We start from the raw sequence: 26118 nt of genomic DNA on the forward strand, positions 1-26118 counted from the left end.
TGCTTTAAGGAGTAGATGCTCAACAAACTTTTGTATTATAATTAAATTAATAAATACCTGCCATAGTATCTGGAACAAAGCTGACCTTGAATACATACATTCATTCATTCATAAAAGTATAAATGAATAAACTAACTTTGCTTACTTCAGAAGTTGCTCCAAAAGATCCTAGGCAACACATAACTTAATTCCATTTATTAACTCATTCCACAAATATTTACTAAGCACCCACTATGTGTCAAGTACTTGTCTAAAGACTAGGGATATAGCAATGAACAAAAAAGCCTCCCCAAAATCACCAGCTTGGGGAATATTTACTCCAGAGCCTCTAAAGCACTCTCTGCCTATATCTTCTAGGAATAGAGGCATACGTGTAGCTCTCTATTTGCAAAGACCACAGTAGCCATCATAGGCTCTTGTCCCAGCTCTTTGACCACTTGGCAATATGACTTGGGAAAGAAAGAACATTTAATATCTCAGACCTCATGGAAATCTACGGCCTTCATCTCTCAAATTCCATCTAGCTCTCAGAGTCTATATGTCTAGATAAATAAATTTTAATGAAATGGATCGCTTAAAATTCACTGGGAAACTTAGTTTTTGAAAGAGAATCCTTTAGAATATTTAGCCATCATATTAAATATATTTAAAGCAGAATGCCCCCACAAAAAAGAAGATATCATCAAGAAACTGGATGAGCGGCTCCTTGGGGAGATCCAAACCTGGGGGAACAGGGAATTCTAAAAGGTGCAACAGTCAAATGGTTATGATTTTCTATTTATGTCCTCAGGTCTGGAAGCAGCTGGAAGTGACACAGACATCTTCATGGTGAATGGGATTCTGGGGGAGTTAGTTACTTTCCCCTTAAATATCCAACAATCACAGAAAGTTATCAGCATTTCTTGGAATTCCAAAACATCTGTCGCTTTTGTAACACCAGGAAACTCAGGAGCAGCACCCACAATTTCCATAACCCACCAAAATTACCATAAACGAATAAATGTCTCAGGTCAGAACTATAACCTGGAGCTCAGAAATCTGAGGTTGGAAGACTCAGGGATCTACAAAGCCGACATAAATGTAATGACCTCTGAAATGATCACCACCACCACTAGGTGCTACAATCTTCAAGTCTATCGTAAGTTGTGGGAAGACAGAGGGCTTGTTTTTTTATTTTTACTTTGCAATTTGCTGTCTAAAGAACACTTTTATTTCTGACAGCTGGGTTCTCTAAATCTTTTTATACTTATAAATACTTACATAAATATATCAGTACTTAAGAGGATGTGGCTTTGTTTGCTTTTAGCTATGTACTCTTCCTGTGGACCTTGTTTCCCTTTCTATAAAATGTAAATAATCATACTATTTATTTCCCATAGTTATTGTGAAGATCAAGTAAGACAGTGTATGCAAAGTACTTTTTAAAAACCTTTTTATTTTGAAATAATTATAGTTGCATAGAAAGGTGTAAAGAAATGTATAGGGAGGGCCTGTGTGCATTTCACCCCCACCTCTCCCAATGATAACATTTTACATAACTAGAGTACAATATCAAAACCAGGAAATCGACATTGGTACAATCTGTAGAGCTTATTTATTGAATAGATTTCACCAGTTATATAGGCACTTATTTATGTGTATGTGTGTAGCTCTGTACAATTTATTCACATAAATAGCCTTATGTAAACACTACCATAATCAAGATACTTAACTGTACCGATGTCACAAGATTCCTTCATCCCTTTATAGTCACTCATTGCCACCCACTTTCCCCTCCCAAACTCCTGGAAGACATTAATCCATTCTTCATATCTAAAATTATGTTACTTCACAAATGTTACATAGATAGAATCATGCAGTATGCAAGCTTTGGAGATTGGCTTTTTTCATTCAGCATAATTTCTTTGAGCCATCCTAATTGTTGCAAGTATCAACAGGTTATATATTTTTATTGTTGGATAGTATTTCATGGTACAGATGTACTACTTTGTTTAACTATTCACCTATTGAGGGATATATTAGTTGTTTCTAGTTTGGGGGTTATTACAAATAAAACTGCTATGAATATTTGTGTACAAGTTTCTGCATGAAGTAAGTTTTTGTTTCTTTAAGATAAATGTCCAAGAATGAAATCATATGGTAAGTCCATTTGTCTTTCTTTAAATGGTTTATTGTGATAAAATATACATAACATTTAACATGTTAATCATTTTTAAGTGTAACATTCAGTGGCACTAAGTACGTTTACATTGTTGTGCAATCATCACCACTTTTCAACTCCAGAAATTGTTTTCCCCTTTTAGATAGATTCTATTTTTTAGAGCAGTTCAAGGTTCATACAAAAGTTTAGTAAAAAGTACGGAGTTCCCATATGCACCCTGCCTCCTACGACATACATAGCCTCCTACATTATCTACATCCCCCACCAGAATGATATATTTATTACAATTAATAATGTACATTGATACATCGTTAGCAACCAAAGTCCACAGTTTACATTAGGGTTCACTCTTGGTGTTATACATTCTATGGGTAATGACAAATATATAATGACATTTATCCACCATGACAGTATCATTTAGAATAGTTTCACTGCCCTAAAATCCCTCTGTGTTCTGTTATTCATCCCTCCCCCCAAGCCCTGGCAACCACTGATCTTACTGTCTCCATGGTTTTGTCTTTTTCAGAATGTCATGTAGTTGGAATCAAACAGTATGTAACCCTTTCAGGTTGGCTTCGTCCAACCTGCATTTAAGTTATCTTCGTATCTTTTCATGGCTTCATAGCTCTCTCCAGAACTTTTGAGTCATTTTTAGTGTTAAAAGGATTGCCAAATTATTTTGCATTCCCCCCAAAAATGTACGAATGATCAGTATCTCCACATCCTCACAGCATTTAGTGTTGTCAGTGTTATTTTGGTCATTCTGATGAGTAGTATATTTCATTTTGGTTTTTAATTTTAATTTCTCCAGTAGCTAATGCAAAGTGCCTTTAAAAGGTAAAATATTAGTACTGTTATCATCACTAAAATTACGCAGTTCACTAGGAGATGTGTGTGGTGTGTTACGCAATGCTACTCAAAGTGTGGTCTGTGTGCTGTCAACATCAGCATCACCTGGGAACTTATTGGAAATGCAAATTCTCAGGCCACAATCCTTACCATTGGTGGTGAAGCCCAGGAATCTGTGTTTTAACATTCTCTCTGAACTATTCCTATGTGTGCTGAAGTTTGAGAAGTGCTAATCTAGAACTGCTCTGTCCAACATGGTAGTCAGTAGCTACATGTAGCTATTAAGTATTTGAAATGTGGTGAGTACAAATTGAAATGTGCTCTAAGTGTAAAATACACACTAGATTTAGCATCAATAAAGAAACCCATAAAATATCTTATTAATCAATTTTATATTGGTTCCAGGTTAAGATAACATTTTGGATATATTGAGTTAAATAAAATACATTATTACATCACCTGTTTATTTTCACTATTTTTAATGTGGCTATTAGAAAAATTTAAATTACATAAGTGATTAACATTTTATTTCAGCACTAATTTATAGCATAGAGAATATTTGAGCCATGTCTCAAGGATTTTACCGTCCATCTGCCCCACAGCAGAAAAACACAGAAATGCGACTAATAGATAAAATTCAGTTATACAGTTAATCCACTAAAGTTCAAGCTCCATAAAGGCAGAGACTGGTATATGATACACTTCATGTTCCCAGCTCCTACCTTGCCAGGCACATAGTGGGTGCTGCAGAAGTATTTGTTGAATGGAAAAGTGAATTAATCATAATAGTCCCAGGTCCTAATACAGTGCCTGACAATTGTAAGTGCTCAATTAATATAGCATAATTCAATCAGGTTGCATCTGGATAGGACGCATACTGTAAAGAGCATTAATGTCAGAATTAGAACACTTGCCAACTGTGTGACCCTGGCAAAGTTGTTTACCTTGCCTGGGCCTAAATTTCCTTATCTATAGAATGTAGATTGTAATAGGTGGGATTAATTGAGATAGTGTTAGTTGAGCTCCTAGTACAGTGCAAGCCTTAAAGTAGATGCTCAATAACTAGCTGTTGTTATTAATTTTTTAACCCTTGTCCCCTTTTTAGATTCTAGTTAGGAAGAACTTCCTAGATGAAGAAGGCTCTGAACTGGGCATGAGCGACAGAGTCAAAGAACCATACCCAAGTGTGGACACTTCAGAAAACATCTGACTCATTCAAGAACTTTGGCTGAGAAAATATAGAGGGCGTTCAATCTTATGATGTTTGTTTTCATCCCGTTATATGTTTAGTTTTACCCACTCAGTCTTTAGGGGGTGTTAAACCATCTGCAATTAGGGCAGACTACTGTAAAATCTTAGAGAAAGTCCATACAACAAAATCTGCACTTTTTGGGTAGTTAGCTGAGAAGATAAAGAGAAAGAAACTGACATTTAATGAACACTATTTGTATGGCATTCTACCACCTAATTTTTTAAAATACATAAAGATTATACATATTTAGGCAATATATGCACAAACAGAGCAAAAGATAATACAATGAAATGCAACTCTTCCTTTTCAGAGGCAGTCACTATTGCCAGTTTATTTTGCTTCTTCAGTAGAAAATTAAAGTACATATAAGCATAAATAGATTGATGCTGGATAGATAGATAGATAGATAGATAGATAGATAGATAGATAGATAGATGATAGATGGATAGTAGAGTGGTCTTTATATATAATAGCTCATCTAATCCTCACAACCACCCTAGCTAGAGAAAATTGTTGTCCCCGTGTTATAATTGAGGAAACCAAAGCTCAGTGCAGCTGGATACCTTCTCCACCATTCCATAGTTAGAGAACAGTGGAGCCTGGATTCTGAACCTAGTCTCCAATGGCTTCTCCACACTTTTACTTGGGAGGATGAAGGCCTGTCAGCCACAACCCTGACCTTCTCTGCCCATCAGCTTTGTGTAGGTAACATCTCTGTTCCTGCAGAGAAAAATGAGATGGAATCCTATTCTTCACCACTATCCCCCACCTTGACACCCACAAAAAAAAAGGTCTTTTTAAAAATAAGTGAACAACAAGCAGAGACTTCAACACTGTTGTAAATCAAATTTCTACGGAAACACACACACATCATTTGGTTCCTTTTTCACTATACATATCTGTATCTATCACTGTTATAGCTGATCAAGGTCTCTACTCCAAACTTCTTTAGAAGCTCTTTGGCAAGTTATCACTAATTCTGATTTGGAATGGTTCCCTCTAAGAGACTTTTAGGACCAGAGTATCTGGTTAGGTTGGAATCAAAGACTTTACAGCTCTTAGTTCCCATGTTCTACTCCCTCACATGTACAGACAAATGGTTCCTATATTTACAGTGCTGAATTTATTGCCTTTACAGACTTCACACTAATTAGAAAGTTATGTGCCAGTTCCTTCCTCTATTTCCTCTCTCACATGGCAATAGTGGGAGGAGCAAACCACACTGCAGCAGTTTTGACAAGAATGAACTAAACTTATCAGCTCTGAATGTAGTCCTTTTCTTATTTCCTGGTAAAAGGTTTTTCCTTTCCTTCTGCCAGCTCCAGATCTAGATATTGCCTCAACTTATATATAATTGGGTTTTTGGTAACCCTTTACTACCTACAACTTTTATCATTTACTTTTTCTTTGCTTTAGTAAAAACATTTTTTAAATGAACTTTTATTTTTTTATTATTTAAACATCTTTATTGGAGTATAATTGCTTCACAATGGTGTGTTAGTTTCTGCTTTATAACAAAGTGAATCAGCTATACATATACATACATCCCCATATGTCCTCCATCGTGTGGCTTTCTCCCACCCTCCCTATCCCACCCCTCTAGGTGGTCACAAAGCACCGAGCTGATCTCCCTGTGCTATGCGGCTGCTCCCCACTAGCTATCTTTTTTATGTTTGGTTGTGTATATATGTCCATGCCACTCTCTCACTTTGTCACAGCTTACCCTTCCCCCTGCCCATATCCTCAAGTCCATTCTCTAGTAGGTCTGTGTCTTTATTCCCGTCTTACCCTTAGGTTCTTCATGACATTATTTTTACTTAGATTCCATATATATGTGTTAGCATACGGTATTTGTCTTTCTCTTTCTGACTTACTTCGCTCTGTATGACAGACTCTAGGTCCATCCACTTCACTACAAATAACTCAATTTCGTTTCTTTTTATGGCTGAGTAATATTCCATTGTATATATGTGCCACATCTTCTTTATCCATTCATCTGTCAATGGACACTTAGGTTGTTTCCATGTCCTGGTTATTGCAAATAGAGCTGCAATGAACATTGTGGTACATGACACTTTTTGAATTATGGTTTTCTCAGGGAATATGCTCAGTAGTGGGATTGCTGGGTTGTATGGTAGTCCTATTTTTAGTTCTCTGAGGAACCTCCATACTATTCTCCATAGTGGCTGATTCAATTTAAATTCCCACCAACAATGCAAGAGGGTTCCTTTTCTCCACACACTCTCCAGCATTTATTGTTTGTAGATTTCTTTGATGATGGCCATTCTGACTGGAGTGAGGTGATACCTCATTGTAGTTTTGATTTGCATTTCTCTAATGATTAGTGATGTTGAGCATTCTTTCACGTGTTTGTTGGCAATCTGTGTATCTTCTTTGGAGAAATGTCTATTTAGGTCTTCTGCCCATTTTTGGATTGGGTTGTTTGTTATTTTGATATTGATTTGCATGAGCTGCTTATAAATTTTAGAGGTTAATCCTTTGTCAGTTGCTTCATTTGCAAATATTTCCTCCCATTCTGTGGGTTGTCATTTCGTCTTGTTTATGGTTTCCTTTGCTCTGCAAAAGCTTTGAAGTTTCATTAGGTCCCATTTGTTTATTTTTGTTTTTATTTCCATTTCTCTAGGAGGTGGGTCAAAAGGACCTTGCTGTGATTTATGTCATAGATTGTTCTGCCTATGCTTTCCTCTAAAGTTTTATAATGTCTGTCCTTACATTTAGATCTTTAATCCATTTTGAGTTTATTTTTGTATTTGGTGTTAGGGAGTGCTCTAATTTCATTCTTTTACATGTAGTTGTCTGGTTTTCCCAGCATCACTTATTGAAGAGGCTGTCTTTTCTCTATTGTATATTCTTGCCTCCTTTATCAAAGTTAAGGTGACCATATGTGCATGGGTTTATGTCTGGGCTTACTGTCCTGTTCCATTGATCTATATTTCTGTTTCTGTGCAAGTACCATACTGTCTTAATTACTGTAGCTTTGTAGTGTAGTCTGAAGTCTGGGAGCCTGATTCCTCCAGTTCCGTTTTTCTTTTCTGAAGATTGCTTTGGCTATTCAGGTCTTTTGTGTTTCAGTACAAATTTTGAAAATCTTTTTCTAGTTCTGTGAAAAATGCCATTTGCAATTTGATAGGGATTGCATTGAATCTGTAGATTACTTTGGGTAGTAGAGTCATTTTCACAATGTTGATTCTTCCAATCCAAGAACATTGTATATCTCTCCATCTGTTTGGGTTTTTTTGTTTGTTTTTTTTGTTGTTGTTGTTGTTTTTGCAGTACGCGGGCTTCTCACTGTTATGGCCTCTCCCATTGCGGAGCACAGGCTCTGGACGCAGGCTCAGCGGCCATGGCTCACAGGCCAGCCGCTCCACGGCATGTGGGATCTTCCCGGACCAGGGCACGAACCCGTGTCCCCTGCATTGGCAGATGGACTCTCAACTACTGTGCCACCAGGGAAGCCCTCTCCATCTGTTTGAATCATGTTCAATTTCTTTCATCAGTGTCTTATACTTTTCTGCATAGAGATCTTTTGTCTCCTTAGGTAGGTATATTCCTAGGTATTTTATTCTTATTTTTGCAATGGTAAATGTGAGTGTTTCCTTAATTTCATTTTCAGATTTTTCATCTTTAGTGTATAGGAATGCAAGAGATTTCTGTGCATTAATTTTGTATCCTGCTACTTTACCAAATTCATTGATTAGCTCTAGTAGTTTTCTGGTGGTATCTCTAGGATTCTCTATGTATAATATCATGTCATCTGCAAACAGTGACAGCTTTATTCTTCTTTTTTGATTTGGATTCCTTTTATTTCTTTTTCTTCTCTGATTGCTGTGGCTAAAACTTCCAAAACTATGTTGAATAATAGTGGTGAGAGTGGACAATCTTCTCTTCTTCCCACTCTTAGAGGAAATGGTTTCAGTTTTTCACCACTGAGAACTATGTTGGCTGTGGGTTTGTCATATATGACCTTTATTATGTTGAAATAAGTTCCCTCCATGCTTACTTTCTGGAGGGCTTTTATCATAAATGGGTGTTGAATTTTGTCAAAAGCTTTTTCTACATCTCTTGAAATGATCATATGGTTTTTCTCCTTCTATTTGCTAATATGATTTATCACATTGATTGATTTGCATATATTGAAGAATCCTTGCATTCCTGGGATAAACCCCGCTTGATCATGGTGTATGATCATTTTAATGTGCTGTTGAATTCTGTTTGCTAGTATTTTGTTGAGGATTTTTGCAACTGTGTTCATCAGTGATATTGGCCTGTACTTTTATTTCTTTGTGACATCTTTGGTTTTGGTATCAGGGTGCTGGTGGCCTTGTAGAATGAGTTCATCAGTGTTCCTCCTTCTGCTATATTTTGGAAGAGTTTGAGGAGGATAGGTGTTAGCTCTTCTCTAAATGTTTGATAGAATTTTCCTGTAAAGCCATCTGGTCCTGGGCTTTTGTTTGTTGCAAGATTTTTAATCACAGTCTTAATTTCAGTGCTTGTGATTCATTTATTTATACTTTCTATTTCTTCCTGGATCAGTCTCAGATGGTTGTGCTTTTCTAAGAATTTGTCCCTTTCTTCCTGGTTGTCCATTTTATTGGTATATAATTGCTTGTAGTAATCTCTCATGATCCTTTGTATTTCTTCAGTGTCAGTTATTACTTCTTTTTCATTTCTAATTCTATTGATTTGAGTCTTCCCCCTTTTTTTCCTGAATGAGTCTGGCTAATGGTTTCTCAATTTTGTTTACCTTCTCAAAGGACCAGCTTTTAGTTTTACTGATCTTTGCTCTTGTTTCCTTCATTTCTTTATCATTTATTTCTGATCTGATCTTAATGATTTCTTTCCTTCTGCTAACTTTGGAGTTCTTTTGTTCTTCTTTCTCTAATTGCTGTAGGTGTAAGGTTAAGTTGTTTATTTGAGATGTTGCTTGTTTCTTCAGGTAGGATTGTATTGCTATAAACTTCCCTCATAACACTGCTTTTGCTGCATCCCATAAGTTTTGGGTTATCATGTTTTCATTGTCATTTGTTTCTAGGTATTTTTTGATTTCCTCTTTGATTTTTTCAATGATCTCTTGGTTATTAAGTAGTGCATTGTTTAGCCTCCATGTGTTTGTATTTTTTACAGATTGTTTCTTTTAATTGATATCTAGTCTTATAGTGTTGTGGTCAGAAAACACACTTGATATGATTTCAATTTTCTTGAATTTACCAAGGCTTGATTTGTGACCCAAGATGTGATATATCTTGGAGGATGTTCCCTGAGCACATGAGAAGAAAGTGAAATCTGCTGTTTTGGGAAGGCATGTCCTATAAATATCAATTAAGTGCATCTTCTTTAATGTATCATTTAAAGCTTGTGTTTCCTTATTTATTTACATTTTATATGATCTGTCCATTGGTGAAAGTGGGGTGTTAAAGTTCCCTACTATGATTCTGTTACTGTCAATTTCCCCTTTTATGGCTGTTAGCAGTTGCCTTACATATTGAGGTGCACCTATGTTGGGTGCATAATTATTTACAATTGTCATATCTTCTTCTTGGATTGATCCCTTGATCATTATGTAGTGTCCTTCTTTGTCTCTTGTAATATTCTTTATTTTAAAGTCTATTTTGTCTGACATGAGAATTGCTACTCCAGCTTTCTTTTGATATCCATTTTCATGGAATATCTTTCCATCCCCTCACTTTCAATGCGTATGTATCCCTAGGTCTGAAGTGGGTCTCTTGTAGACAGCATATATAAGGGTCTTGTTTTTGTATGCATTCAGCCAGTCTATGACTTTTGGTTGGAGCATTGAATCCATTTACATTTAAGGTAATTATCCATATGTATGTTCCTGTTACCAGTTTCTTAATTGTTTTTGGGTTTGTTATTGTACATCTTTTCCTTCTCTTGAGTTTCCTGCTTAATGAAGTTCTTTTAGCATTTGTTGTAAAGCTGGCTTGGTGGTGCTGAACTCTTTTAGTTTTTGCCTGTCTGTAAAGCTTTAAATTTCTCTGTTGAATCTGAATGAGATCCTTGCTGGGTAGAGTAATCTTGGTTGTAGTTCTTTCCCTTTCATTAATTTAAATATGTCCTGCCAGTGCCTTCTGGCTTGCAGAGTTTCTGCTGAAAGATCAGCTGTTAACCTTGTGGAGATTCCCTTGTATGTTATTTGTTGTTTTTCCCTTGCTGCTTGTAATATTTTTTTCTTTGTATTTAATTTTTAATAGTTTGATTAATATGTGTCTTGACATGTTTCTCCTTGGATTTATCCTGTATGGGACTCTCTGCGCTTCCTGGACTTGATTGATTATTTCCTTTCCTGTATTAGGGAAGTTTTCAACTATAATCTCTTCAAATATTTTCTCAGTCCCTTTCTTTTTCTCTCCTTATTCTGGGACCCCTATAATTTGCATGTTGGTGCCTTTAATGTTGTCCCAGAGGTCTCTGAGTCTGTACTCAATTCTTTTCTTTCTTTTTTCTTTATTCTGCTCTGAAGTAGTTATTTCCACTATTTTACCTTCCTGGTCACCTATCCATTCTTCTGCCTCAGTTATTCTGCTATTGATTCCTTCTAGAGAATTTTTGATTTCATTTATAGTGTTGTTCAACATTGTTTGTTTGCTGTTTAGTTCTTCTAGGTCCTTGTTAAATGTTTCTTGTATTTTCTCCATTCTTTTTCCAGGATTTTGGATCATCTTTACTATCATTATTTTGAATTTTTTTCAGGTAGACTGCCTACTTCCTCTTCATTTGTTTGGTCTGGTGGGTTTTTACCTTGCTCTTTCATCTGCTGTGTGTTTTTCTGTCTTCTCATTTTGCTTCACTTACTGTGTTTGGGGTCTCTTTTTCACAGGCTGCAGGTTTGTAGCTTCCATTGTTTTTGGTGTCTGTCCCCAGTGGCTAAGTTTGGTTCAGTGGGTTGTGTAGGTTTCCTGGTGGAGGGGACTAGTGCCTGTGTTCTGGTGGATGAGGCTGGATCTTGTCTTTCTGGTGGGCACGACTGTATCTGGTGGTGTGTTTTGCAGTGCCTGTGACCTTATTATGATTTTAGGCAGCCTCTCTGCTACTGGGTGGGGTTGTGTTCATGTCTCGGTAGTTGTTTGGCATAGGGTGTCCAGCACTGTAGCTTTCTCATCATTGAATAGAGTGGGTCTTAGCATTGAGATGGAGATCTCTGGGAGAGCCTTTACTGTTTGATACTACATGGAGCTGGGAGGTCTCTGGTGGACCCATGTCCTGAACTCAGCTCTCCCACCTCAGAGGCACAGACCTGACACTCAGCTGGAGCAACAAGACCCTGTCAGCCTCATGGCTCAGAAGAAAAGGGAGAAAAAAAGGAAGAATGAAAAAATAAAATAAAGTTATTAATATAAAAAATAATTATTAACATTAGAAAAAATTTAAAAAGTAATAAAAAAAGAAAAAAAAAGAAAGAAAGAAGAGAGCAACCAAACCAAAAAACAAATCCACCAATGATAACAAGCACTAAAATCTATACTAAAAAAAAAAAAAAAGAAAAGAAAGAAACCGGATAGACAGAACGCTAGGTCAAAGCTATACAGACAAGATCACACCAAGAATCATACACATACACACTCGCAAAAAGAGGAAAAGGAAAAAAATACATATATCTTTTGAGAAGTCTGAGGTCTTCTGCCAACGTTCAATAGTTAGGTGTTCTGTAGGAGTTGTTCCACATGTAGATGTATTTCTGATGTATTTGTGGGGAAGAAGGTGATCTCCACGTCATACTCCTCCTCCATCTTGAAGATCTCCCCCCTTTCAAATGCTTTGTTGAGCATTTATATTCCTAGCCAACATATGGTTGCAACTGATGAAGGAACCAACATGAGGAGTGGATAAACACAACCAACATATATATTGGTTGCTATTTTCATTTAAGTTCAGTAATAAGAAAAAAGTGATTGAACAAAGACATATATTGGAACTTCACTTGTTCATCAATGACGTGAGCAACTTCTTTGCTGAACTGGATAGTGGTTTTCCAATGCTGGAAGAACATTTCCAATTTTTTGTGTGCTATTCACAATATAATGGCTACAGACAGGATGCATTGTTATTTTAATCTGCTTCAGTACCCTCTCCTCCATTGCTTTCTTAAGTCTAGTGTGACAATCAAGAAAACAATAAGTCAAGCCCTAGTTTGCAGCATTTGCCAATTTCTTTGGTGTAAATACTCCCACTTTGGTTGATTTTAAGACCTGAAGAGTTGGGAAGGTTTTGTATTGATACATCATTACAAGGGATAGATACAATAGATGTAAATAACCTCTAGAGCATAGATTATAGTAAATTGTCCAAAAAAAATTAGTAAGTGATGAGTTTTGAAGAGTTATTAGACTTGTTTTTAATATAATTTATTTCATTGTAAGTTTTTAACATCCATCATGAAAATTTCTGAAAATTTAACAGTTGACTCGCACAAGCTGGTATAGGCCAGCTCCAGCTTACCACTGGCTCATGTGTTTTCTCCTCATAGGTCGGCTTGGAAAGCCAAAAATTACTCAGAGTTTAATGACATCTGTGAATAGGACCTGCAATGTCACACTGACATGCTCTGTCGAGAAAGAAGAAAAGAATGTGACATACAGTTGGAGTCCACTGGGGGAAGAAGGCAATGTTCTTCGAGTCTTCCAGACCCCTGACAACCAAGAGCTGACTTACACGTGTACAGCATGGAACCCTGTCAGCAACAATTCTGACTCCATCTCTGCCCAGCAGCTCTGTGCAGGTAACCATCTCTGTCCATCTCTCCTGGAGTCTCAGAAATCACTCTAACCTGCTGCAAGGCCTGAATCGGCCCTAGTTCTCCAGGGAAAGGTGCCTCCCTTATGCCAGGGCTGGACTCAGGGGAATTCTCTTCCCAAGAAGCCCTGGAAAAGAATCCAAAGTCTTCTGGGTGATGCCGGGCATTTCAGGGTGTTCTGAAGCAGCCCCCGCTCAGCTCCCCAATTCAGTTTCTGATCTTGACCTTTAATAGCAGGAAGTAGAGTTTCCCTCGGAGCTTTGGCACTCCCCTCTATCCATATTGAGTGTCCTTCAGGGGAGTGCCCCTGAATGTGGACAAGCTTGCCCAGCCTCTAAGGCCTATTTCCTGAGAGTCAAGTCTCACCACATCTTCTATTTCCAGACATCGCAATGGGCCTCCATACTCACCGCACTGGGCTGCTGAGTGGGCTGGCTGTGCTCTCTCTGCTTCTAATCATTCTCCCTTCAGTGATTTTGTTCCTTTTGCACAAAAGAGGACAAGGTAAGGTTTTCTCGGAAGTTAAAATGTGGAAATGCACCTGCCTTCTTCCTTCTTCCTGGGACTGAAGTCATTTATCCAAGGTGGGATGTCCTTTGTTCCAGGGAATTAGCCTTCCTAAAATCCCCAGCCCCTCACCTTACTATCTCCCAGAAAGATGGTCCCGAGGACTATATAACATTACCCTGAATGGTCTTCAAAATATGTTACTGGGATCACCAAGGTGTGGTGGGCCCAGAACTTGGGTTTGAGTTTAGCACTGCCATTAACAAGCAGTGCTTCATGGGAGACATGTCTTTACCTCTCTGACTCTGTGTTCTCACATATGAAATGAGGTTTGGACTAGGTCTCCAAGGTCACTTCCAATTCCATCAAAACTGTGACCTTTGAAATGTCATTGAGGGACATGTACTAATTTTATATTTCATGGTTGTCACTAGATCCGTTTGGGTCCCTCTGGATCATTCTGTAATTGTAACCATTCTCAATTCAGAAAACCTGATCTGGGGCCCTAGGGGATCGTTATACCCTCCTATTCCTCCTAACTCCGTGTCCACCCAAAATCTTGCTTTCCCACCGATCGTAATAACAAGCCTGTATGTAGCGAGGTTCTACATCTGATTCCATGTTCCTGACTCTCCTTTGTGTCTGATTCCTCAGGTTCCTACTTGAAGATCTTCAGTAAGAACCCTGGTAAGTTCTCAGCCACGAGTTTCCCTGTATGATGGAAGAGATGCATTCACAGCACAGTGATTAAGCCTAAGCTTGTACTTTGCAGGCAGTCTGGGATGAAGGTGCCAGCTTGACCATTTATCAACTACCAGTTATTTTATCACTGTCTCAGTTTTCTCAGTTGTAAAATATGCATAAAAATAGGATTGCTGCATATACTTATTAAACGGATTTAATGAATTACACATATAAAATACCTGGCCCAGTGTCTGGTACCTCGTAAGTACTCAGTCAGTGTTAGATACTATACTTACAATTGACCAACCTGGGCTTGGCACAGAAGGAGGCATTCTGGGGGCAGAGAGTTTGTGACATGAACTGTAACTCAAATGGCCTCATGATGGGGAGAAATCACACAACCTGCTATAATATCACTCAGCTCAGGCTTGTTGTCTGCAGATATGTTGGTGCCCTGGAATATGAAGGCCCCAAATTCTGGCTATCTCTTTCAACTTGACCCTCAAATGTTCCATGTTGGAGCAAAGAAAAGCAGTACACTGGGAGGAATTCCCACGAATTCTTAAAAGTAGGGACTTATCTCTCTTGTCTCCTGCTCCGTGACCTCATACATGGCTTGGCATGTGGAGAGAGCTTAACAAATCTTTGACTCTGTGAATCAGTCAAGCAACGAATATTTGTGGAGCATCTACTACAGGTCTAACATTGAGGTGGTAAAGGAAAGGTGTGCAACAGAAGAGGCCAACACAGTGTATAACTAGAGGGAATCATTCTAGTCAAAAAATTAAGACCCTCACATGAAAAGAAAACTAACCATGCAAGGCAGTGGATGCTAAGTGCCAGAGACACTAAGACCCTGGGTGGAAAAGCTACCTTCAGTGCCCCCACAGGGATTGGGGAGAATCTCTTTACCCTAATGTGGGCTTTGGAGCAGAAAAGAATTCCCACTGAGCTCTGGGTGAAACCTGAGCCAGGTGTCTCCCATACCACATGCCATCCCTAGAAAAGGAAAAGACAGTCAAGGATCCAAGCATCCATCTCAAGAGGATGGGAGTCATTTAACTTCTTGGGGTTTTATTTCTTCATCTGAAAAAGAGAACATTAGAATAGATCACCTCGAAAACTTCATCCACATTTCACATACTGTGGTTCTATGTTTGTTTGTGACACAGATGCTGCCTCAAAGAAAACAATATACACATACGTCACAGTTCCAAGAGACACCCAGACAGCAGAGCTCAGGATCTATGATGAAATCCCCCAGTCCAAGGTGAGGTGGTGCTACTTGTGGGTCTCCACCACAGGCCCCCAGGACAGGGAGTCATGGGCAGCAGGCACAGCCAAGAGCCTGATGGGGTCCAATCAGGAAATACCAGGTCAGGGAAATGATGCCATGAGTCTTTCTATGAGGACAAGAATGTGGTCAAGTGTCACCCCATGACAGCCTCCTGGGGTTGAAGCCTCATGCTTCCACATGAGAGCCTCACTCCAGATTAGATGAGAGTCATGACTAAGAGCAAAGCACCTTCTATAGGGGACCCACAACAGGGGAGTCCCTGATGTGAGGTGAGAGCTGTTATGTGGCCACTGACAGGTGAACAAGTTGCTAAGCGGGGTTCAAGGACACAGAACTGAGAGAGGTCCCCTTGAACTTGACTTCTTGGTCTGGCTGTAGCAACAGCTTGCTTTCCTCAGGCTGCTTCACTCTGTTCCACAGCCTCCCCTCTTGCCTGCCTTTTACCTGCCTGTCTCTCCCTCACCTCCACCCTGAACCAGGCTTCTACATGGTATTGCCTTTCTCTGTGCCCCCACCAGCCTGCTCTCCTAAAGTCTCCAAGGAGTGAAAGGGAAACTGAGGTCTGCCCGGTCAATCCAGCCTTGTACTTGGACTGATAGGTCAGCTGGGTCCATAGAGCCCATGGAAAGCTAAAATTCTGACTAAGCAAGACTCAGTCTGACCCCTCCTCTTGGCTCCTGAAGATTTTTCCCAATGGCTGCCAACTGTCCCATGCTCACCCCCACCTGAACCTGATCCTCTCCAAAGCTGGATGGAACCAAAGTTGAAGCTGGAGAGGAGGCCACCTAGTGAAAGTGCAACCAGGGAGGGCTGATGGGCAGAAGCAGAAGTAAGAAGGGGGACTCATAAGATTTTGCCTGGGCTCCCTCACTGAGGGAAGATGGGTGTTTTACACGTGCTCCCCACCAAGGAGAAGCCAGTGAACGCGATTTATTCCATAGTGCAGTACTCTGATAAGGTAAAGACTTTCTGATTTTTAGCCCTGTTGTCCTGTCTATTCCAACCTTTCTGCTGTATCTTGTCCATCCAACCAGGAGTCAGCTGGTTCCCTTGGGACTCTATGCTTCTCAGGATTAATTGCTGAGGGCCTTGGTCTCATTCCACACATGCACACAGCCTTACTCCCCAGGTCCATGACCATCCACAAGCTGGCCTCCTTGATGCTGATCCCACACTTTGTATGCAGGAGCCCCTAGGCCTCTGAACTACAGTGTGGAAATTCCAGCCTCTATAACATCCAAGGCCATTGCTAGCTCACAGTGTGGAAATTAGAAAGCAGGTGTCCCCCACCTTCCCCCTACCCTGGGCAGACACAGGTCCACACCAAGTGCACAGTAGAACACAGGGGCACGTAGAACACAGGCTGAACCCCAGTTCCCATTTGCTCCCTCAGCAGACCCTCACAGTGTGCAACATGCCCAACCATTTGTAGAGCTCTAGTGACACTCACATTCCCTGTGCCTCAGTGTCCTTCTCTCAATTATGCAAAGAGAGAAGAAGGTAAGTCCTGATCTTTGACAGGACTTTCAGTTTGGGGAATCTGGTGAGGAGTTGATACTGTCTGAGGGTCCTGATTTCTGCTACAGTAAGGACAGCTCTGGGGTATCTGGGTGAATCAAATATTTTGGAAGTGTTTCTGTTTAATAGCTGAGCTAACAGGTAGGAAGCTAATCATGAAAAATAAATTTGAACCCGGAAGTCTCGGAGGAAAGGGATAATAATGATAACAAATGAAGAGTGAGAAGAAATATCGGGATACCAAAACGGAATGCAAATGAATCCATGAATAAGAATTAAGAGCTGATTCTATGAGGCATCTATGAGTTGGCCAAGTAGGAAGGTCGTAAGGGAACTCAATGCACAGGTCATTTTGAATGTAAAGATAAGCCAAGTGTCCTGGAGAACAAGATAAAAGGACCTTGACTTCCTCAGTGATCAGGAGATGAAAGGAGGGAGAAGGAAAAGAAGGAGGTGAGTGAGGAAAGAGGAGAAGGAGGGAAAAGGAAGGAGAAGCAGGAAGTGGGAAGCAAGGTGTCCACATGTTTGAACCAGGATTGGAAGGAGAGTGGGAGGAAACAGAGAAGAAAATACCACTGGAAAAGACTAGACTTGAGGGATTAATCAGGGACTCTTGGATTGAGACATCTCAAAGTAAACCCTCTAGACAAGTTGGATGACAATTATTAATTTGGATAATGTGTAATTTAAAACCTAGGACTCTGCAAACCAGTGGGAGGGTTGTCTGCAGTATTCTAAGTAACTAGAGCATATGACACCAGTGGAGGTGACTCACCACTAAATATAGGCCAAGGTGCAGTTACCGGGGTACAGAAGGAATGAAGGCTGAACTAGGAACATGGAACATGGATAGCTTGAGCCTGGATGCTGCCTCAAGCCTATAATAAAAATCAGTGCAGATATCCACATTCTCTACTGCTGCTTTTTCTAAGCTAAGAAGTTGATTACCCAAGGGCTTCCAAATTGGGTGGCTGGAACAGAGGTGAGGGACTCAGCAAAGGGCAAGGCCCTACTACCCCAGTTTACCCCAGAACCAGGGAAATCTAAGGCATCGGTCTGTGACATTTGCATTACTCTAGAGGGCTCCTCGTGGGACTGGACTTCCCTACCAGCACCTTTCAATCAACATGTCCTCCTCTCTTTTGTGCAGATGGGGAAAACCAACACGCAGGACAGCAAACCTCCTGGGACTTCAAGCTATGAAATTGTAATCTAGGCTCCCAGATGGAATTCTCCCCATGGAAACTGAGCTACAACCATACCTACTGGCAGATGCTCCAGACCTAGACTTGCTCTGCCCAGAACTTACCTGGAGATTGCAAATCAACAGATCCCAACACGTAAGCAAAGAAGCAAACACTTTTTTGCTGGGCATAGCTCATGCCTAGATAAGCAAATGGATACATGCCCTTTCTGAAATTGCTCCCTTCCTGATGAATGACAAGGAATGTCCTTTGGCACAGTGCTTCCCACCCTTCTTCACATCGCAGCACATGGAGAAAATATTTTTGTGGCCCAATGGGGTAAACAGTCAAGATTGCTCATGGCTGGAGGCTGTGTATGACCAGAGGTGATGACTCTTCCCAGCAACCCCATATGTGAAGGATCCACATTTTGCACACCTGTAATCTGCCATGACACACCACTTAGGAGCCTCTTCTCACACTCAATATATGGGAGGAGCCCTGGTCCATGGCTTCCCCAATTCCACACAGCACCTTGGGCAGATGAGCCCCTCACTTGAGTACATGGCTTGGCGTGTACTGCATTTCAGTCTCTGTTTGTCCCTTTGCCTGGGAAACTTTGTTCAGGGTACACCTGGCTGGACCAGCCCAACCCTATATAACTGTGTGGCATGGGAAGCCATCAGAGTTGTAGCTCTCAGCTGTGCAGACACAGTCTCCCAATAGAGTGTTGGAAAATGCTCTTTCTGTAGGAACTAGACTGCTAGGGCATTTTTCTTCAGGCTCCACTTCAGAAACCTCATAATATATTTTTTCTGGCCAAGTTTTCCTTCTATATCACTCTGTGATTGTTAATTTTATGTGTCAACTTGATTGGACCATGGGATGCCCAGATATCTGGTTAAACATTATTCAGGCTGTAAGTGTGAGGGAAGAGGTAAACATTTGAATTGGTAGACTGAGTAAAGCAGATTAATATTCCCCTCCAGCGTAGGTGGGCATCACCAAATCCACTGAAAACCTGAATAGAACAAAAAGGCAGAGTAAGGGAAAATCCATTCTCTCTCTCTGCCTGTCTGAAATGGGACATCAGTCTTCTCCTGCCTTAGGACTTGCACATGGACTGGAATGCCCACGATCAGCTCTCCTGGTTCTCAGGCCTTTGGACTCAGACCGGAACTATACCATCACCTCTCCAGCTTGCTGACTACAGATCTTGGAATTTTTCAATCTCCATAACCACATGAGTCAATTCCTTTATAGCTATTTCCTGTTAGATCTGTTTCTCTGCAGAACCAGGCTAATAGACACTCCAAACAGCCTCATCAAGAAGAAGAAGCCAGGGCTTCCTGGTGGCGCAGTGGTTGAGAGTCCACCTGCCGATGCAGAGGACACGGGTTCGTGCCCCAGTCCGGGAAGATCCCACATGCCGCGGAGCGGCTAGGCCCATGAGCCATGGCTGCTGAGCCTGCGCCTCTGCAACCTGTGCTCTGCAACGGAAGAAGCCACAACAGTGAGAGGCCCGCGTATGGCAAAAAAAAAAAAAGAAGTAGAAGCCATATCCAGTAACCTCATTCTCTAAAAGGAATTGCTAAGCTATATTTCTGGCACTTTAGGGGAACCCAACCATCAAAACAATAGACCTTGAAGGAAGCAGTCATTCTCTAGAGGAAACTTCGTAGATGACAGTATAGATGATGAAATTGGATTCACCTCAGTTCCTAAGGCTCATCCCAGAAAGTCGTGGAGTTCAAGCTGATGTTAATGACCCTCCCTCTTTCCCTGACAACACTAAGGAGGAATCACCTATGGCTGAGCAGAACATTGAAGTAAGCATTTGAAAAATTGTTTCCCTTAAGTGTTAGCAAACATAACCAGCTAAATCCTAAAACCCCATGAAAAATCCCAGGCTGGATAGCAGAAATAAACTGCATTTAGGCAGAATGAAGTTGTTAGTCCCCATTAATGGGTCCATAGAACCACCTAGCCCTGACTCTCATTAGCACTGTGTTGGGGGTTGCAAGGCCTCCAAAGAGTAAGATGAGCATGATGTCTGCCCTGGTCTAACTACAGTACAAATACTACAGTTAAATTCTGAACTACATGCTACAGAGAGTGGCATGAGCTAGCACAGTCAGAAAAAATCTTATGGAGGAAGTGCTGCTGAAGCTGAACCTCAAAGGATGGATGGAATTTGGCAGAGAATGAAGAAGACAGAAGGCATCCAAGTGAGGAAGGCATGAAAGAAAGAAAAGGACTGGATCTGTGTCATGTATTTGGGATACCTCCCTGATATACCATGCATGTTCACAGTCTCTTGCCTGTGTGTGGCGCAGTGCTCAGCTGGAATGTATGCCCCCATCCCCTGTCCATTTACACATCCTTCAAGACCCAGCTCAAATGTCACCTCATCTATGAAGCTTTCCCGGCTATCACTAGTCAAATTAACTATGGTTCTTTTTGCACTCCTTCCCCCACCCCTTTGGTCTTTCTGTCATTAAAACTCATTTCATTCTACCTTACAGTATAGATTATTATTTGTTTCCCTCTATGTTGCCCATTACTTAAAGGCAAGGCCCGTGACTTCATGATCATGAAGAGGTAATAGCTTTATTCATCTCTGCAACTACCGCCAGCCAGCATGGTGTCTTGTACCTTGCTTGTGAGCTATAAATGCTGTTGAATAGAATTGAAAGTGACCAGCCAGCTTGCAAAGAAGATACATATTGGAAATACTGATGGATAGGAGCCAATAAGCACAGTGGAATCGAATCATGGCAAGCATTACATATCAAGAGGCAGACATCAGAGGCTATTCCTAGTATAAGGACACTTTGGAGGGAGAAGATTTTCAGAGTTAGACAGACCAGCTAAGACATCAAGTGATGCAATGAACCAGGTGTGAAGAGGTGAAAGGCAGTCACCCTAGGGAAGGGTATGAAGGAGGAAATAAAAAAATGTGGTCCTAAAGGATGAAGAAGTTCCAAAGTCACACTAACAGGCTGTTTTTTCTAAAATAAAAGTACTCTTTTATGTGAGTTGAGGGATTGCTCCTGAATATCTTCATTCTGTAACTGTTGTCCCTGCCTTTCTCTGGTGTGCTCACTCAGTCACATTCTTAGTATACTAACACCCCAGTGGAAAGGTGGGGTGGGAGAGAAAGGAAAGAAAGAAAGAAAGAAAGAAAAAGAAAGAAAAAGAAAGAAAGAAAGAAAGAAAGAAAAAAAGAAAGAAAGAAAGAAGAAAGAAAGAAAGAAAGATAGAAAGAAAAAAAGAAAGAAAGAAGAAAGAAAGAAAGAAAGAAAGAAAGAAAAGAAGGAAGGAAGGAAGGAAGAGAGAGAGAAAGGAAGGAAGGAGAAAGAAAGGGAGAGAGAGAAAGAAAGGGGAAAGAAAGAAAGGAAGGAAGGAAGGAAGGAAGAGGGAGAAAGGAAAGAAGAAAGGAAAGAACCAGAGATAAGTGTTCCTTAGGTCTTCCAGGAGAACTAACCTGGGATGGAACCAGTGCACAGAAATTCTTCAAGTGGGCTTTGGGACTCAGGACCACCGTGTTTGATTCTTTCCTGTGAGTCTTCGGATTTATGAAGACGTAAGCTACTTACCCCATTCCCAAGGGCTCAGTTCTCAGATAATCCTTCTGTAAAATGACTGTGATCTTATTTTCCCCTTCACATATTTCCATACAACCTAAATTATGAACAACAGGTCTATAAAATCAAAGTATTCTTTCAGTGGAGAGGATCTTGTATCAGACAAAGATGTGCTAGTTTAAAAATGTGCATTGAAATTGAAATCTCAGGGGCAGGGCCCTCTAGTGGAAAACAGAGGTAAGACAGGACACTCCCTCGCAAGTCAGCGTGGGCTTTACCAGGGAACTGAGTCAATGCCTCTCAGAAAAAGAAAGTGAAGCTGATTTAAAATGAGAGTTTTTTAAAGCTATAGAACATTATGAACTGCACAGCCCACAAGAGAAGAGCTGGACTGGGCCACCTGTGGAAAGTGGTGCATAGGAAGGAGCCTGGCTGGTCCAGGCTATGTAAACAGAGAGCACTTCTCATGGTTACTCCTGGAGAAAAGAAATGACCGGGCTATATTTTCTTCAAGATCCATTACTTTCCTTCTATTTGCATTTTCTCTGAATTTCACTTGATTTGTAAAATTTTCTCGCATGTAATTAGTGACAATACCTATTGGCTGTAAAATGAAGCTTAAGGACACAATAGGAAAAAGTGTAATGAGTGGTCACAAATGTGGGCTCTGATGCTAGAGTACCTGGGTCTGAATCCTGGTTTCTTAGATATGTGACCTTGGGCAAGTTATTTTAACCTCTCTGTGCCTCAGTTTGCCCATTTGTAAAATAGGGATAATACTGGCTCCTACCTTGTAGGGTTGGTGTGGGGATTAAATGAGGTGTTCCGTGCCTGCACACAGTAAAACCCTGGATCATTATATTAGCTGTTCTTATAGGCCTGAAACCATCATAAGATGCTAAACCAAAATTATGAAATAAGGTTCTTGCAACACAAATGTATCTGATATTGTGCTAGATTAACATGGTATATCAAACTTTTAACTCTCAATCCTCAACTCAATACCTGCTCCTATTATTTCACTTATTACACTACATCTTAATTACCTGATAGCATACCTGTCTCCTCAACTAGTGAGAGCACAGGGGCTATGTCTGAATAATAGTGATGGAAATAAAGAGCTATTTGAGGGCAGGGAGCCTGTATTAGTTAATTGAGGGCTTACTTTGTACACCAACTGCTACACTAGATGCTGTAAAATAGAAATTAACTCTTCTAGTTTACATTAAGGCTGAGGGAGTAAATACCTTAGCAAAGCCAGTAAGCTTAGGAAGACAGGATTTGAACTCAGGACTTCTTGTCATCAAGGGCTAAGTACTTGCAGTCTACCATGCTGCCTCCCTTTACCTGCTGTGGATTCCCAACACCTGGCACTTTGCTTCAAGTCTAGCACACAACTGGCACCTTGCTTGACACATAATAGGTGGCCCACAAATATCTGTTGAATGAATATGTACATATAAAAATATTTTAAAGACAATAACTGCAACTCCAAGTCAACATGTTCATATATTAATTCCATTGTTCTCTGGATAACCACCCAGCTTTCCTTTTGGAAACAGCCATTAAAGAAGCTTGGATAGAAGCCCTCTCTGCATTTTGGACAGCAAACAAGGAATCCAGGTCTTAAGCATTTCTGATGAGTTGTTACAAAATGAGAAAAACACAGTGTAAATTTCCGCTATTTACACCACAAGAAAAACAGGAACAGAAGAGGTAAGAACTGGGGAGTTGTGCTATACTAGTTCATGGTTGAGAAACTGCTACGCACCTTGAGATTTTAATGATCCTCCATCCAAGTGTGAGGAGCCCTTGATGGTTTTTCATATAAAAGTGTTAATACATTTTGACAAAGGCCCATTAGTAAAAGTCCGGAAGTTCTGATTTGAGGAAGCAAAGTAATGACTAGTACATTCTTTAGAGGCTTGTAGACTTTGAGAAATTTATTTAGAGGATGCATAAGAGAACTATCCTCTCTTCGGATGATAATTATTATCATCACTCTTGCTGGCTGATTGCCCAGGCAGTTCTGAATAGCCCTACACAAGCCTCTGGGTTTAGCTGCATCAACTCTGGGACCTGAAAGTGGCCATATCTTTGCAAGTGGGAAATAGAGATTTTTTTCTTATGAGGTTTTATCATAGGCAGATAATTACATAAATTATCTGTCAGGGAATTTTTTAAAATACACATAATCTCAAACACTAATTTATAATCTATATTTCCAACTGTTTATGGGTCATTTCTGCATGGATGTCAGAAGTCATCTTAAATTCAGTGTGCCCAAAATTGAACTCACAAGTCTTTCCTTGACCTCCCCAACTTGCTTTCTGTCTGTTTCCACTGTGCTAGTTAATGGCCCACCAAATCATAATAGCTGACACTTACTGAGTGCTTACTATGTACAATTCCCATCCTGATGTTTTATATGTATTCACTCATTTAAAGCCCATAAGAAACATTAAAACTTATCTACCCCCAAAATAGTTGCAATCATCCTCCATTTTACAAGTTAAGAAACTGAGTCACAGAAAGGCTAAGTAACTCAGACAAACAAATATTAAAACCAGGAATCAATTCCTAGTCTTCCAACTCCAGGGGCTGTGTCCTGAACTGCTATTCTTCACTGCTTCACCAGTCAGCTGCCACCCAAAGCAAAAAAATCTTTTATCCTCGAGTCTTCTTTCTTTCTTCCCATCACCTCACCTCCCCACTACATCTAATCAGCTATTAGGTCCTGTCAATTCCAACTCCTCATCTGTCATACAGAGTGAAGTAAGTCAGAAGGAGAAAAACAAATACCATATGTTAACACATATATATGGAATCTAAGAAAAAAGAATGTCATGAAGAGCCTAGGGGTAGGATGGGAATAAAGACACAGACCTACTAGAGAATGGACTTGAGGACATGGGGAGGGGGAAGGGTAAGCTGTGACGAAGTGAGAGAGTGGCATGGACATATATACACTACTAAAGGTAAAATAGATAGCTAGTGGGAAGAAGCCGCATAGCACAGGGAGATCAGCTAGGTGGTTTGTGACCACCTAGACGGTGGGATAGGGAGGGTGGGAGGGAGGGAGACGCAAGAGGGAAGAGATATGGGAACATATGTATATGTATAACTGATTCACTTTGTTGTAAAGCAGAAACTAACACACCATTGTAAAGCAATTATACTCCAATAAAGATGTTAAATAAATAAATTAATTAATTAAAAAAAAAATTCCAACTCCTCTATTTGGCCCCTCTCAACCATGTCTCCTCAATCTGTCTAATTCTCAAACACACCCTCCCTCTCTATCCCAGTCTCTCAGTTCATTCCTTTATCCTTTATAACCTGGGCTGCTATCACACAAAGAGCAATCTTTCTAAAACATGGAAGTTATCACTTCATTTTCCTGTGGGACCAGACTCCTTAGCAATCTAACCTATCAGATTTTCCAGGCCCCTCACCTGCCTATTCCCTAGGATCCAGCCACATAGAATATCGTGGGTCCATAAACTCACCAAATCCTTTCCCACTCCCATGCCTTTGCCCATGCTGCGTCCCCCACCTGAAATGCCTTTCTCTCCATTCCATCTCTGGCTCTTTCATATTTCAAGGATCAGACCAAGTATCCCCTCTTTGTGTAGCCTTCCAAAACCTCCCACTCAAAGCTAAATATATAGCTCCTTATTTACACTCCTGCAGCATTTAGTACATAAGTGCATAATAGTAGCATTTATCATATTCTTTTATAATTATATAGCTGTGGCATTTTTTTAACTGTCTCCCCAACTGGTCAATAAGTTGTTTTGGCTCAGAAGACTTTCTCCTCTTCTTTGTGTCCACAGTACCTAATAAACTTTGGATCCTCAAAAACTTGGATTAATTAATACAAGCATGAAGATTATGCTTACTAGTAGCAAATGCTGCTAAACCTATTTCAGAAGCCAGGTGCCATGTTTGTAACAGGGTATTTTATCCTTTCTACATGTTACCTTTTATTTCATGTATTTGTAAATTTCTATTAATAAAGTATTGTCTGCGTCTTGTAAGTGCCTAAGAAATGAGACTACAAGCTCCATTTCAGCAAGTAAACACACGAATATTTGATGATACATCTATTCTGTTTGTGTCTTACTTGGCTTTTTCAGGAAAAGAAGAGATAAAATAAGTAGCTGAAACATCAAAAACTATCAACAATATGATAAAGGCTCTGTGCAGCTGAGAACTCAGACCCTGAATAGACACAAAGTTACCATGGATTGAGGTAGTCAGACAGAGAATGGGGAAAAGGAAGTCTGCTGTGAGAGAGATGACC

At 40.2% G+C, this 26118-nt stretch overlaps 1 protein-coding gene across 3 annotated transcripts in view; it reads left to right on the plus strand.

Annotated features, from left to right (window-relative positions):
• Positions 1-19780, plus strand: part of CD84 (CD84 molecule) — a 35501-nt gene extending 15721 nt beyond the window's left edge. The window contains exons 2-7 of one of the 3 annotated variants that reach the window (XM_030842032.2): positions 791-1138; positions 12769-13020; positions 13420-13539; positions 14197-14229; positions 15399-15496; positions 18192-19780. In XM_030842032.2, the coding sequence (XP_030697892.1) occupies positions 791-1138; positions 12769-13020; positions 13420-13539; positions 14197-14229; positions 15399-15496; positions 18192-18257 (917 nt within the window). In that variant the 3' untranslated portion in view covers positions 18258-19780. The remainder of the gene's footprint in view (positions 1-790; positions 1139-12768; positions 13021-13419; positions 13540-14196; positions 14230-15398; positions 15497-18191) is intronic. The other 2 variants (XM_060297530.1, XM_030842033.2) reach the window with 2 other exon arrangements.
• The last annotated feature ends 6338 nt before the right edge of the window (positions 19781-26118 follow it).

The sequence above is a fragment of the Globicephala melas genome, chromosome 1, assembly GCF_963455315.2.
Source record: "Globicephala melas chromosome 1, mGloMel1.2, whole genome shotgun sequence".
NCBI lineage: Eukaryota > Metazoa > Chordata > Mammalia > Artiodactyla > Delphinidae > Globicephala > Globicephala melas.